General features: G+C 38.1%; 1 protein-coding gene across 3 annotated transcripts in view; it reads right to left on the bottom strand.

The window, feature by feature from the left end:
* The window catches only part of ERC1 (ELKS/RAB6-interacting/CAST family member 1), a 315,343-nt gene that overhangs the window by 110,570 nt on the left and 188,934 nt on the right, over nucleotides 1-15,839 (bottom strand). For all 3 annotated transcript variants that reach the window (XM_075504308.1, XM_075504326.1, XM_075504315.1), the window contains one exon: nucleotides 12,957-13,088. In XM_075504308.1, coding sequence (XP_075360423.1) covers nucleotides 12,957-13,088 — 132 coding nt within the window. The remainder of the gene's footprint in view (nucleotides 1-12,956; nucleotides 13,089-15,839) is intronic.

Here is a 15,839-nt window from a genome sequence, read left to right as displayed (position 1 = left end):
TTTTCATAGAACCAAGGCATGGTTTGGATTGGAAGGGACCTTTAAAGATCACCAAGTCCAACCCCCCTGCCGTGGGCAGGGACATCTTTCACTAGATCAGGTTGTTCAAATCCCCATCCAACCCACCTTGAAGACTTCCAATGATGGCGTAGCCACAACTTCTCTGGGCAACCTGTCCCAGTGTCTCGCCACCCTCATAGTAAAAAATTTCTTCCTTATGTGCAGTCTAAATCTAACCTCTTTCAGTTTAAAAACACTGCCCCTTGTCCTGTCACTGTAGACCTTCGTAAAAAGTCTCTCTCCATTGTTCTTTTAAGCCCCCTTTATACATTGAAAAGCTGCATTAAGGTCTCCCTGCAGCCTTCTCTTCTCCAGGCTGAAAAACCCCAACTCTCTCAGCCTTTCTTCATAGGAGAGGTGTTCCAGCCCTCGGATCGTTTTCGTGGCCCTCCTCTGGACCTGCTACAACAGGTCCATGTCTTTCCTGTACTGAGGGCTCCAGAGCTGGACGCAGTACTCCAGGTGGGGTCTCACCAGAGCAGAGTAGAGGGGCAGAATCACCTCCCTCGACCTGCTGGCCATGCTTCTTTTGATGCAGCCTGGGATACGGTTGGCCTTCTGGGCTGTGAGTGCACCTTGTTGGCTCATGTCCAGCTTTTCATCCACCAATACCCCTAAGTCCTTCTCCCCAGGGCTGCTCTCAATCCCTTCAACCCCCAGCCTGTACTGATACCGGGGGTTGCCCCGACCCAGGTGCAGGACCTTGCACTTGGCCTTGTTGAACCTCATGAGGTTTTTCACTGATTCAGCTAAAGTTTCAACCATCCAGATGGTCCAAGGTATCTTTTAGTCTTGTTATTTTTCCTTCCTCATTCTTTTTTTTTTCTTTTGATCGAGCAAAAAAGGCTGCATATCAGTCCATAATTAAAAGTCTCGAAGGGCATGACAAAGGGACTTGACTATTACACTAAGAACCCTATTCCTAAACTGGAGATACAGTACTTTATGTGCAGCGATATATTGGAAACTTACAGTTTAATGTTCAATTACATGCCTGAAAACAGACACATTTTTATGTTTCTGATTGAAGAAAAGAAATTCTATTTCTTTCAGTATACATACAGACAGAGTGAGCTATGGAATAGCTGTTTATATTCATTATTGTGTCTCAAAAGTTCCAGGCAGAATACAAAATGATGAAATTTTAGAGAATACAGATACAAATATCTACACGAACAATTCATTTTCCATGAGCATTGTTTAAATCAATCACTAGAGATCTTATTTTCAAAACCATCTCAGCAGGCTAACTTGTATATTTAAAATTATTGGCTTTCTGAACAGAGACCTTTCTTGTATAAACAAGAAATTAGCATTACAAGACAAAATGTACTAGAAATCTGTACTTTTGCCCAAAATGAATTAGGCCAGCAAAACAAAAAGTCTTGCAATTACAAGTAAGAACTAGTAAGAACACTACAAGGACTGAAAAAAAAAAATTAAAATTTCTCAAAGTGTCACTCACTCTCTCAGAGGACAGCCTCCTACTTTTCTACAGCTCCAGGGTTTTTAAACTATTTTTCATTTCACTATGTACATTACTGAAATGATAAAGGGACTGCAAATTTCTGCATTATCTTTTACTTAGTTGAACTGATTAGACTGCAGGACAGAGAGAAGGGAAAGAAATAGACATGAAAAGAAAGACAAAGACAAGAGTTCTGGCTCCATGCAAACTTGTTTGGATCCCAGAAAAATTTCCCAGAACAGATGTTAAGACATGGAAAAAGCACAGGCCAGACTTAGGACTTAAGTATGTAATTTAACTGCCTCAAGTAACATATTACAGGGAGAAAGCATTGAGTCTGACATAACTTGGATTGCCAGCAGGACCAGATGGTTTGCTTAAATCACAAGCTAATAAACCTTTACACAAAATAAGAGGGAAATGAATTATGGTTTCATCATAGCCCCATTTTCGTTAAAGCAGTAGGGTGGCTTTAGGTACTCTTAAAGATTATATCCAAGACACTTAACTAAATTCTTGGCTATTCTGAATTAAGGGAACAACTTTCAAATTCTTATAGATATTGGGAAAGCTGTTAGGCACAGCTTAGCTTTTTGAAAGCTAAAAATATCAGAGGAAAATGAGAGAAATAAGTAAGCAGTAACAAGAAAAATCCCCCCCCCCCCCCCGATAAAATTAAAACGTAATTTCTGGTTTGTAAGGTAAGGACAGCCCTCAGCTGGGAGAACAGCTGAAAGCTCTGCCACGCTGACAGCAGAAGGGTGTAAAGCAGAACGGCTCTGCCCCACCACACAGGCTGGAGCTCTGGCTCCAATTCAAGCCCCTCTTGTTCACCACCAGCGCATGAGTATGCACGCGCCTGTAGGTGGACAGAGGAATGCACCATGGCTCCTGGCTTCTCTGCTGTCACAATGTGACAACCACTAATCCTTCTGAAGTAGATACATATGGGGTTAAGATCCTTTACCTTCATTATTACTCTGTAATTGTAGGCACTATAAAGATACCCTAAATTGAACAGAAGTTCACCTAAAGAGAGCGTTCTTCCCTACGCTATACATATCACCCTATATAACTGCTTCACTTGTTCTGTGTGGTCACCGTTAATTAACATTGCCATAAGAACCTATGCAGACAAGTGAAAAACTTTTTTTTTTCTTCACTAGTTGAAATTCCTTAGTTGAAGATCCTATCTAAAGACACTCAGAAATAAACATAGTAGAATATTGTGCAACAACTAAGATGTTTCTGTACATCACATTTACCTCCAGCTCAAAGAGGATGCCAGATTTACAGCACCCCTTTTGCCAAGGTCAACTGTGTATAGTATTAGAGGACTGTGGCAGACTGCACACGGAGAAGAGGAGTTCTGTTTTATTCACAATAAAGAGGGGAGTTAGTGTCAAAGCTGTGAAAATGGCTGGTGGATTATCAGTTCTCCAGAGAAAAGGCAGGATCTTCTAATCATCTGTCATATACAGCTGTAATTTTAGGGATGAACTTTGTGTTTCTTTACCTTAGCGTGCGACTTGCTTAAGTCTTTGTGCCTTTGATTTTTAGGTTGTTAGGATTTTGTACATTCAGCATCCCGGATAAAATACAGTGTTTTGGTGGCTTAACAGAACTGGTGCCACTGTCCCATTCTTACATTATTAACTGGGAAAAAGGAGAGGAGAGAGACAAGACTATGGTCTGAAAAGCTGCAGGATACTGTAGTGGAATGCAAATTTTCTTATCACTGTGAAAGTGAGATACTTAGACAGCTGATGTCTCTTGTTTCCATGAGTTGGTGTCTCAACAAAAACTTTCATTATAAAAAAAAGCATCTGATAATGAAGAGGAGTCAATGCTCTGTGTTGCTCCTTACTGTCTCCACTGATGGCTCTAGGCAATGAAGAGCACTAATACCAGACTGACCAGATGATATCTGACATTAGGATGTTACTCCTGCAGAACCCACAGAAATAGAAATACAGGAGTCTCTGTCAAGGGGTACGTTGCTTGAGTATCAATCAAGAGTGCTCTTTGCTCACACTCTGAGAGCGCTGAGCACTTATATGAAGGAGGAGGAATCAAAATTCACAGATGTGTGGAAAAGAAAAAAACTCTTGAGCTGTCAGACTTCAGGACTGAATAAGTCACAGCTGTGTCCTGTTAGGATGTTTGGAGGTAGCTTTGACAATTGTATCTTCTAAATGAGGGCCATAAGCCATATAAATAACCAACAGCCTACCGCTGGGACAAGAGCTCTTGAGAAGGAAGCAATAATTGTTTCTGCTTAACACATACAAAATATTTGAGTCATGTCTGGAAAAAATAAGTGAAAAACTGAATTCTGATTTCTATTGAGGACAGAAACCTGTTGTAGTCTCTGGTATCTGAAAACTATAACAAGTTACAATTTTATTTCTGCATTTCCCTCAGCTGGAACCATTATCCGATGAAGTATTCTAATTATGCTTTTTAACCCTTGCAACTATACCAAAGGAAGCTGTCCTGTTCTATTTTACATGGCTCTACAGTCTTAGGAAACTGTCTTGTGTTTATCTTCTGTGGCTAGCAATGAATCTCTCCAGCCCCTTGGGAACACAGCAGCAATCACTACTTCAAGGGACAACAAATAATTCAAGGGCTAACAATCTTGCAAAAACACTGGATTTTGATCACCATTTAAAAATTTCTACAGAGGCAGACAAACTAGAATTTAGCACATTTAGCACATTCTGCACAGTTTTGCACACACTCATTTAGTACAATTTGTTACCTCCAAACAAAATCTCTAGAACTATGGTTAAGTCATGATATTCCAGCCACAATGCTAAACACGGCCATCTTCAAAATAACTTGACCTTTCTTAGGGTACATCTACTCAGTGATTGCTGCTAAGGTAGCAGTAGCAATCGGGCCAAAGGAAGCCTTTCAGCTCAGACTAATTGCCCACGGATTTCAGCAGTTTTTCACAAGCTTTCCGTAGACCATGCTGATTTGCATTTTGCTGCATTTTAGACAGTTTCTGGTTAACTAGGATATGTCACCATGGCAGACAGTTTAGACATAACTGAATAATATTCAAAGTAAATATTTAATGCTGTGCTACACAGCATAGCATAGATTGTCACTTTATATACCATTGATTGATTCTCCAAAGAGAAAAATTCTGGGATGATGTATTAACTCACTGCAAGTAGTGAAAAAATGGGACGCTAATTCCACAAACATCTTTAACACTCTTTTCCCAAAAGACATTAAGGATTATGAACATAAATACGTGAAAGCATAGTTATTATGTGAAAGCACATGCATTGCCACATGAAGGTTGAACATGTGGCTAATTGAAAAAGTACAGTCCCATTGGCAAGCTCAGGAAAGCTTCCACCTCTACTAACTTGTGGAAGGGAATCTTTAGCATTGTCGTTAATGGAAAGCAAATAGCAGAACCTAGATACAATAACTAAAAAGTAATCCCACCATACTGAGCCAACTGAACTCAGGCAGAAATTCAGTGAAGGGTTTGAAGGAATCTGACGGTAAAGGGCAGTGGAGCAAAGTCTGGAAGCTTTTGTGTGAGTAGGAAATGTTTCCAAAAGAAGAGGCATCCTCAATTAAATGAACGTCAAGTTTGTCACCCTCTGTGTTTTTCTACATAGGAGAATGGTCTGGAAAGGAATACAATTTCTCTTCTTGCACTTCATGGATTTTGGGGAAAAACTGATTATGTCGGAAAAAGAGCATCTATTTTTAAATTTATGAATCTAATGTACAAGTCTAATGAACTTTAATGCTCTAATCTACATATTATTGTATCACACTTGCACCTAAGATCACAGTTAAAGAACGCAACGGGAAAGTGAAAAAGAAATTCCAAATGAAAAAAGCACAAGGCTAGCTTTAAACAAAAATTAACACAAGTATTTGCTTGGGTCCTCACAATTCCAAGCAAGCATTAATGTAACCAAATCTGCGTGACTTTCTCCTTCAAACCAGACTTGAAGGCAACTCAAGACTTTGATTTTCTCTTGAGCCACAACAAATAGAATCCTATCTAGAGGCAGGTACTTGAGAAAATAATATAACAGGTAGAGAGATGCCAAGATAAAGCTTTGTCTAGAATACTTGACTATAATAAAAGGCATAATGTGAAATGAGTATTTATCTGTTAAACAATAAAAAGGGATAAAAATCCAGACAAAATGATCTTAAAATCAGCATTTGCACCAAATTTCTATGTAATAGTTTCCATCAGTATTTCTCATTTCATTAAATGAAAAGGTGACCTATATGGAGAAATGCTCAATGTATATTTTGAACAGAGGTTAATTATCCTTTCAGTGTCCCCAAGCCTCCTAAAAGTGATCAAATTTTGCCCACTTTGCAACCTCAAACGAGTGCAACAAATTAAATAAAACCAGAAGATTTAGAAGTTTTTCCCCCTACAATGTTAGAAAAAGATCTCTGTCCTGAAGTCTTTGGGCATGATTTTCTATTCATACATTTTTTTCCTATTAATTCTTCTCTACTGGAGGCAAAAAAGAAATCCCCCAAGCCCCAACTAGGCACAGCTGAACACATCTAAGACAGAAAAGAATAAAAATTCCAGTCTGTTACACCTCTTAAAAGGTATGTTACTGAATACAGAAGGAACTACATACTGAATCACCCTTCCCATGTGAGGAATGTGAGTCAATACAAATCTGGGTATTTTTAAAGGAAGAGGCTATGTAATCCATTTAAATACCTGGGGAGAAGAAGTAACTTCAGGGAGAAGCAATGCTTCTAAAAAAGACTGCATACATATTCATTGACAAGGACAGAGTGCACAGTCAACTTCACCTAGCCAAAATGCTTTTTCTAACCAAAGGAAAATAACCAGACAAAAGAATGAAAAAAAAAAAAAATCTCTTGAAAAACAATGGCAAAACTATACTTCAGGCTGACAACTTAAAAAACTCTTAAAAAAATGTATATCAGTAAAAGAAATTAAAATGTAAGTTTTTAGCACAGATTTTTTACTTAATATAAATTAAATACACAATACACAAATGACTTTGTACATGTATGTATATACATACACTCAAAAACCAAAATGACTTTGGCAGACTTTTATAGAAAGGAGCTTTGCAGAAAATATTCAAGAGAAGTTCAGCCAAAGAGAATGTAAACTGCTTAGAAAAATCAGTGGGAAGCAATGAGGCTCCAGCACCTTCACCCCCAAACCATACCTTGGATTACTGCCTTGGTCTCCAATCACTTGGTTTATCAAACTTCTCATTAGGAGATACAGAAGAAGAGACAAAAACATTCATTGAAAGCAAACTGTTCAGCATCTGTTACAGAGCAGTCAGAATTCTGACGTTTCTATGAGGCTCAGAAAGCACCTATAGGTAAGTGGTTCGTGAGAAATTCCACTTTATATTTTCCATTTACAGGGACCTGTAGGAAGTAACTTAATGTGTCAGAAGTTGTGCTGTGAAATAATTCCAACACTCAACATATTTTAGAAATATTTTAGATCTATTTCAGTAACAGAATGCTCAGCCAAAAGGGTATGTGTTCTAACTTATTTTGCATTTGTAGAAGATACTTTATAGGATAGGGTCCAATATATAATAATTCTGTTGTAAATGTAGTTTCTATTCTTGCAAGAAAATGTAGTCTAATATATGGTAGAAGGTTAAAACAGGACCAGAATGGTGGTCTGATGGAAGTGCAAATGAGATGTATCGTTCAAAACTTGGCTAGAATTTCTGTACAGTAACTTACGGGTAAGAGAGACAAGGCTCTTGGAGGCTGTACTCTGTATTCGAACCTCTGCAGACCTTGTACTTACAACAGGGAAATCCTGGTGAACAGGATATGGGGAAAAAGGAGAGAACTGTGAAGGAGGTTCTAGTTGATTTATTAACCTATTCCATATTTATTTTTCTCTAATAAACAGATATGAATTTTGAAGTAGGCATATGCGATAGAGAATTTCAGGGCTCTTGTTATCAACATATTTTACATGTAATATGTGCCTGAAAGAATATTAAATTCTGCTGAAATAACTTATAAAGATAGTGGGAGAAAGGAATTAGCATAAGAAAATACATTTAAACAATACATTACTGTTACGATATTCAGTATTTTATTTTTTCTCAAAAGGCAAAGCAGAGAAACCTGCCCTGTGTAGGATAAAAAGATATAGTGTATGAACACAGATATACCTATTTACAGGTCTACATACTTAACCTCATTTAAAATTTCCCACTGAGAATCGTAACTTCAAAAAAGTTGATGGAAGGTGTCAAGATCAGACTGCCAACTCAGAAATTTCAGTTTAGTAAATTTAGTAAATTTAGACATTTCAGTTCAGTTAAGTAACTACTTAAGGAAGGAAGGAAAGAACAGGTAATGGCCAGTATTTAACGTGTTTATTTGCCATCACATTTTAGGGTAAGGAGTTAGAAGTTAGCTGATACTATAAAGAGAGTGCATTTAAGCAGGAGTTGATATTTGTGACAGAACAGAGCTGCACTACTATCAGCAGAAATACTATTTTAAATTCTAAAACCTACCGCTTTTCAAATTTGAAGGAAATCAAATAAGATAGAGAAACATATGTTGTGGTCAGGCAGTGCATCATCTCACTCATAGAAATAGTAGCCTATTGTAAAGGCCACAATAACAGCTTCTGGTAAAAATATTTTTAGTAATAATACTAAGCAATTCCTGCCTCCAATTCTCAGTCCTGCCCGCCCCCACAGTTTAATGCTTCCTCAGATGTGCCTCAAGTTCTTTGTGGGAATCCATGAACCAGATCAGCAAACTGGTCCACATGAAAAAACTTCCTTCAAAAAGCCAGATAATTCTTATGAATTAGATCACTGCTCCGTTTCACAGCACGGCCCCAGAAAGACCCAGGCTGGGAAAACTGAAGGGATGTGCAGTTAAATAAGGGGATGAAAGTGAGCAAAGAGAGGGAGGGCATAAGCATCTTAGGTCAGTACACATTTGTCAACTGTGCCCTCCAATAATCAAGGCTCAAAATGCAAGTAATTCTTATATTGTGCTCCTTGAGCCAAGGACCTGACACTGCTTATTATTGATTGACATTGAATGACAGAATCTGAACTTCTGTTTCACTTTGTTCCACAAAAACGGCCTTATTCTTTCATGAAGATGGAAACACATTTCCAGCATTATTCTGGGAATGGTGCTGATTATGACTAAGCTGATATATAAGATAAGATAATCTCCTGCCTCCTGCTGCAGGAGAAGGGATGGTAACATGCACCAGGACAGTGAAAGAAAGTTTGTGAGCAAGACAGGGCCTTTTGTCAAAGATGACCTCCAGCAGTTTTTCCTAGGGAAGTAAAACTACCACTGTATTTCTGAGCAGGAAAAAACTTATATTTAATTTTTTTTTTTCCTGAGGAATGTAACTATAGCTTTACTAAAGTAAACTCAGATTTGGTTAATTGAGAAAAAGTGCCTAGACCCACATTTGGTTTTGCCATCTCTACTGGAAAGAACTTTATAATAGAAGTGTTTATCTGAGAAATCCTACCTTCAGCCTTACGGAGAGTACCTAATAAGAAGTCTCCATACACCTTCTGACCTTCAACCTAGAGGGCTGAACTCATGGGATCAGCCATAGCTGTACATAACCCCACAGCTGTAAGGAATTTACAGTAATATTGACATACAGGATTCAGCAGGTGCACCAACAAAACCAAGTGAATATGTTAGAAAGAACAAACTTGAAGAACTTTGAGGTCTTTATGTAAGAGCCCCTCATCTGCTTTCTGTATGGCAGGGTTTCTGTTATACAGAACAATAAGGTTAATAAAACTATGTCCAATCCAATGGGTGCACTGTTCCCAGCAGGAAATGCCTGATTTTATTTTTGTGGTAGATGAAAGAAAGAACAGGTCTAAGATCCTGAAATAAACAGAAAGCTTTAGTCAGCTGGAGACATCTTGCCTTATATAGATTGTGTATTAACACAGTTAACCCACTGCCTCAGTTAGTACACACTGCCAGGATATTTTCAAACACTGGATCAGAGAGAGCAAGATTTTAATCTGAAACCGTTATCTGAGAACCATGAAATCCTGAGTAGCTTCATGGACACTGTAATTCAAATCTGAAGCTTGTAAAATAGCAGGAAACCATACATCACGAGATGATGGAGGGTAGGATTACACAACACAGGGCTACAAACCCAACATTAAATATTGGGGCAGAGGTACACACGAATGAGATGTCCTCATACCTTGAACCACTTAAAGCCAAAATGGTTGACCTCATGCACTGATTCATTAAACAGCTTCAGACAGGCAGTGAAGTGGCAGAATGGTAGAAAACAAGATAAACAGAAGGGAGGAAAGAAAAAGCATGCAATTAAAAGCAAATTATAATCAGTTTGGATAACATTAACATTTTAAAATCACATATATCATTCATACTTGGTCTAAGAATGATCCTGAACTATTATTGTTTGTAAAAATCAAAGGATTTGCCGTTAGTATCATATAGAAAACAGAGCTTTGCATTTATAAACTCTAATGCTATCTAAGGGTGTCTTTCATAATTCTACAAAGAACCTCCACAGAACATAATAAAACAAAGAGGGCATTCTTTTAAAGTAATTGAAGGAATATGAAAAGAAAAACATCTGAAGGAAAGTCTCCTCCTCACCCTGGAAAAACAGGTACTTGCCATCACTCTATTATTTGACTGTGTTTAATTGATACCAAAACAAAATCCTGTTGGACAAAATGGGGCACAGCAGCAATCCCAGTGCTCACTGGAACAAGACACTCCAGCTGCTTTTCTTTCATGCCAGCTTGTTGGTCATATTTTAAAAACTACAATTGGTCAGAGCTGGCAGTTTAGGTCTTCTGTTGGAGTAAGACACTGCTGTCAGTGACGGTATAGACGTTGACTTTTCCCTCTTCCGATCCTGCTGCTTTCAATCCATCCTTCTTTCTCCTCCTTACTTCTGTACACAATACTACATCCAAATTAATTTCTTTTTCATGATGCTGTTGCCCACCATATTCCACCAATCTTTTCCCACAAACCTTACTCTTCTTGGCTCTCTTCCTCTCCTCTCAATCTCTCTCACTGATCCTTATGGCCTATTGACCCTCAGGCTAGACATTTCCTGGCCTTGCCTCATCTTTCAGATTGTACACCCAATTCCAACTCTCTATTCACCAGCTATTTCCCTTTTTCACCAAGCTCTGACCATCTGATCTCATTGTGTGCCTCTCATCAGGCTTCACTGGTGAGTTCTTTTGAAAAGCCTCCTTACGGCCAAACCTGAAATTTGTGCATATTCCCAAAGCACAATTCTCTTCCCATATTCTTGTTTTAGGATGCCTTGTGTATAAATAAATCTTCACTTCTATGACAACAGTTCCCTATTTTGCTAACCCAGACTTATCTCTTCTCCTCTCCATAATAAACCTGCTGCTAACAGCTCACAGTGCACAGACATCTATGAGGTGCTCATGCTCAACAGGCTAAAAGGGAGTCCTCTTTTCCATCCTGTGACTGAAATCTTCCTCGCTACTTCACTTCTTTTCATCTAGAACAGAACTTTCATATTTTTGTGAATCTTGATAGTATCTTTGACTCAAACCTCCTTTAAAAGGTTATTTTTAAGAACTTGCAGAATTTCTTTTATGGAATATCTCTAATATAGGACTTTTCTGACTGCATCTATATAACTAAAGTTCTTTGGTAGGATTTCTTCTGTGTCTGGATCTATGCAAAAAATCTGTCTTGTGCAGGTTGTGCCCATTTGCGCAGTAATCTCCTTGCCTGTAGCTTTGATCATGTCAATGCTACTAGCACGCCTCTTTGCTAGTGAATCACATGTGACCTACTCACCCTTTGCAAACTGTGCTCTACCCACCTTTCACTTTCAATACTGAGGTGACCTGTGATCATCCTCTGATATAAGCCTACATTATGTGCGCATAAAATTTGTAAATGTTCGTCTTTGTGCTTACTTCCCTAACTTCAGATACTTCTAACCCCTACAAAATTAACACACTCTACCTTCTTCAAAACCTTCCCTCAAAAAATTCCCTAAGCCTTATGCATCTTGTTCTGCGTTTCAAGCACAGACATCACAAAAGGGTGAGTTCTACGAGCTTCTAGGTGCTCAAAGAATATAAAAATGGTCACTTTGTCTTGTAACAAAGGAATTAAAACATTGTGACATCCTAGGCATCAAATCACATACTACTGTGTTTACTTTTGCATCTCAGCATAGAACCTGCTCCTTCGTGAGATATAGATTTTCCTTTCAAGGAGATCTAATCTTTGATGTGGTATTTACTACCTAGTTAACATTTCTATTTCATGTAATTTTTTAAAGGCTACAAGAAGTTTGGAAAGAAGGCATTCTTGAAAGTGAGCTCCATAACATTGCCTAGGATCTTAGGGCACAGCAACCAGAATTATCCTCAATACGCCTATCAGCAAACAGCTGAGCTTGACTCTAGCCTAAAGAGAAACAGTTGCTTTCTTCCTGAAAACTTGGATTATTACTAAGATATTTGTATCTTCTTTTTAGTTAAAGTATGTGATATAAGAATACATGTTGGAAAAAACCTCTTAAAGCGTTTTAAAGTGCAGTTAGTCAGAACTTTTTTTATTTAAATAACAAAGAGAAAGAGATCATGCCATTGCAATGCAACTGTCCAAATGCTCCTGTTTGCTGATTACAGTCAAGTAAGGAACAGTGAAAAACATTGAAGAGGCTCACAAAAAACACAGTAAGAATGCCAGGTTCAGCTTCTGCTTCAAAACCTTTATCAAAATCTCATGGAATTTTATTCGCTACTTACTTATGGTATGTTTTCTTGATGATTACTTACGTGAGTTAAAATCAGGCACATACATGATTCTTCAGAGTATCTCGTCAGCGGCACGGAATCAATTCATGCATGAAAGTTTACACTTGTGGCTTCAACACACAAGCGTGTATTTTTGGCTCAAGCCAAGGGATTTGTCTCCTTATCCAGTTGTTTTGCAAGTGCAACGAGACTGTGGTCCATAAACACAACTACGCTAATAAAAATCATCCTCTTTAAATACATTCAATGAACAACACAGTGAACCGAAGTACACTTACACATAGGACGATAGCTTTGACAGGCAAGACAGATCAGAAGAGTTACTACTTAAAATAGTATTTTAAAGCTCAGGATACCTTCTATTTCTTTTTAATTTCAAGAAAATCTTACTTATGAAATACAATTTATCATGAAGGCTTTGCAGGCTTTATGAGTTCTGTTACCTAATGTTGGAACAGAGATATAGGATCATCAAACAAAACCAGCTGTGTTTCACAGTAAAGCAGGGAAAATTGTACTTTACTGTCTGGTTACTTTCCTAAGAGGACTACCAGTGACTTTATAAGATTGCAGACCTGTTTCTCAGCATTGATCCTGGCTGATTCCTCTTGTGCTAGCACCATTTCCCGCTCTGCAGTTATCTGAACACTTTCTCTGAGTGCCTCTTCCAATTCTTCAATCCGATCATCCTTTTTACGTAGATTGTCCTGGAAAATGACGGGAGACTAGGTGAAGATGACTTGTTTGGAACGACAGCCTTTTAATCAACCAAGTTTTATGCCAACCAAAATGTGTTTCTCCCTCCCAAGGCGCAACTGCAGGCAAATTATCTTCACGCAAAGGAAAGGAAGATGAAGTGATGCAAGAGTAGGAGGAAGATTACAGTAAAGAGAAGGAGAAAGCTAGCAAAGCAAGACCTCAAAGCAAGAGTGCTTGCCCTCCACGTTGGACATACCACAGTCTTGTCAGATTATACAGCACTGATAAGCAAAGGTTGTTGGTAAATAAAGATTAGTAAGCAGTTCCAAAGAAGCATAGAAGCCAGAATTGGTGGGAAGGTAGCAGGCATTCAGCATCGCCCATTTGCTGACGCATTCACCAGCAGGCGTGGTAAGAAGGGAAACAGTGCTGCAGTTTGGAATTTGCCATTTCCAGGTTAAGGGGGAGAAAAGCAAATATTAACCCGACAGAGTTTTCCATGGTTCAGATTAAGTCTTTAAGGAAGTTTTTCATAAAAAACTCTCTAGGAATTATGAAGGGCTCATCTGGGCTGTCTGAAACTCAGACATTCAAGTATCGAGATTCCCTTAAAATTTATTCTTCAGTTAACAGCATCTTCACACTTGCCAGTTCAGATGTCCCACATATATTCAAAGACCATTGAAGAAAACTGTGTTGCTCCTCAGAAAATATACTGTTTTATTGGCTTATACAAACAGTATAACTTAGAAAAATGATATACAAAATTAATGGTATTGTTATTTGTAAAGGAGACCCTCCTTAATTTACTATTGCTAGGAAAATAAATGTATCTCCTGCTTCTGCTGTAGCAGCTTGGACAAAAGACTGCAAAGCAGGCTGCCCTGACGGGTATATATGTATGTCTTGGACCATGGCTGCTTAACAAATCCATCAGAAACGAGCAGCTTGATGGAAGATTTCTGCATTTCTTGTCTTGCAGATTGTTTTAGACCATAGGGTTCAGATGAGAAATTAATGCACATTTAAGTTACCACATGGGCTTTTTAGCCATCTCAGCAGCAGTGGAAGAATCAAAAACATTTCCCTTTTTTTTTTGCATTTTGCTTTTTGTTAGATTTACCCCTTTGTCTTCTGTCCTTTTGTATGTAGGACTGAAATTTTCCACTGTTTCTCTGGAAGTGTTTCACACCATATACAGAATAAGGAAAAAGATGATGGACTTGGAAAAAATTTGACCTTGCAACCTTCATAATGCAAAAATTAGTCATTGGAGTTTAAAGTCATTGGAGTTTAAGACCTGACTTATTCCTTAATTCCTGCTTTCTAGGACTTGGGATACATCACCAAGGATACTTGTTGTATGAACACCATTTCTGGCAGTCTCAAACTGCCACTTTCAACGAGAGTGTTCCAGCAGAGATGCAAAGCTTTATATCAGACCAGTGCAAGGCCTCTGGCAAGCGGTCTTGTAGACAAAGGCTAGTATTCAACCACTAGCACAGGCAACAGTATTTGTTAGGCTTTGCAGGCAGAGGAGCTTTCTGCTGATGGTTACTTTCCAAAGTGGATTCACAGGGCAAGTAATTGCTGATTTCTTAAGAAACAAACGGAGAGATCTTTATTTCAAAAACAGGAGTTGCAGAACATGTTTTCATACTTTTTGAATCTTTCTGAAACACTAATAATATCTTCCAAAACTACTTCATGGTTATGGTTAGCCTAACCAAAGACTCATCAAAAAGATGAATAACAAGTTTACAAAAAACTCAGCACAGAATATTAACTGTGCCAGACATGAAATATATTTACTTGCCCATCTGCATTACACAATAAATATCGACTGTACTTCTTGATATAGTGTTCACGGATAGCCAAGGAAGTGTGGAAGTGTAGCTCTCCATTTCAAACAACAGAAGTGGGAATGGTTCATATGAACAGCTGCATGTAAAATGGAAACTGCTTTAAAATAATAATGCAGAATAAAAGATTCTAACACATTAGGTGTGTCTAGTCTTCATCCCAGGCAAACATTTAAGAGTTGAATTCGACACTGTATTAACCTTGACACCGTATAGTGCTCTATTCAGACAGGTGAACTCTTGAAGGACAGGAGGAAGAACAATTGATGGTACCAAAACTGATCAAGACGGTGCCACAGTACCTGCACTTGAAAAGTCTGCATTCATATATAATTACTTTTCCTAAAATAATACACAAGTTAAAAAAAGTTAACTTGTTAGTTAGTTAACTGCTGCAAGTTAAAAAAAAAAAATCTATTGTTCACTTAGAAACAACTGCCTAGAAATGATGATCTTTTAACTTTAGTCTGATACTAATAACGTATCCAGTAAGGACAGATTAGTTACAAGTTTTCACTTTCTGTCTCAGACAAACCTAGTTAAAAGATGTGCGAGTTTACTCTTGTAACGGTGTCACAGTGTGTGTAACTCCCTTACAAAACCACACCAATGCCTGGCAGGAGTAGCAGATTGTTGCTTAGCCAGATAGCATCTCCACTAGTGCAGAACAGTCTCAAGACACTTTTAAATAATTATTTTGTTTCTAGCTCTTTGCTACATGACTAACTGATCAGCATTTGAATTATTATTTTTTAAAAAACAAGCTGCTGTTTCAAACAAAACATACTAATAGAGAAAAAGTAAATAAAAGCAAACCAGCATTTGCCTTTTAACATACCAGCATGTTTTTCCAGTTGTTTGGATCTAAACTCTGAAACATGACAGGCTTATGCTGAC

The sequence above is a fragment of the Mycteria americana genome, chromosome 1, assembly GCF_035582795.1.
Source record: "Mycteria americana isolate JAX WOST 10 ecotype Jacksonville Zoo and Gardens chromosome 1, USCA_MyAme_1.0, whole genome shotgun sequence".
NCBI classification, from domain to species: domain Eukaryota; kingdom Metazoa; phylum Chordata; class Aves; order Ciconiiformes; family Ciconiidae; genus Mycteria; species Mycteria americana.
The sequence above is the reverse complement of the archived record's forward strand: the minus strand, read 5'-3'. Positions and strand labels throughout refer to the sequence as shown.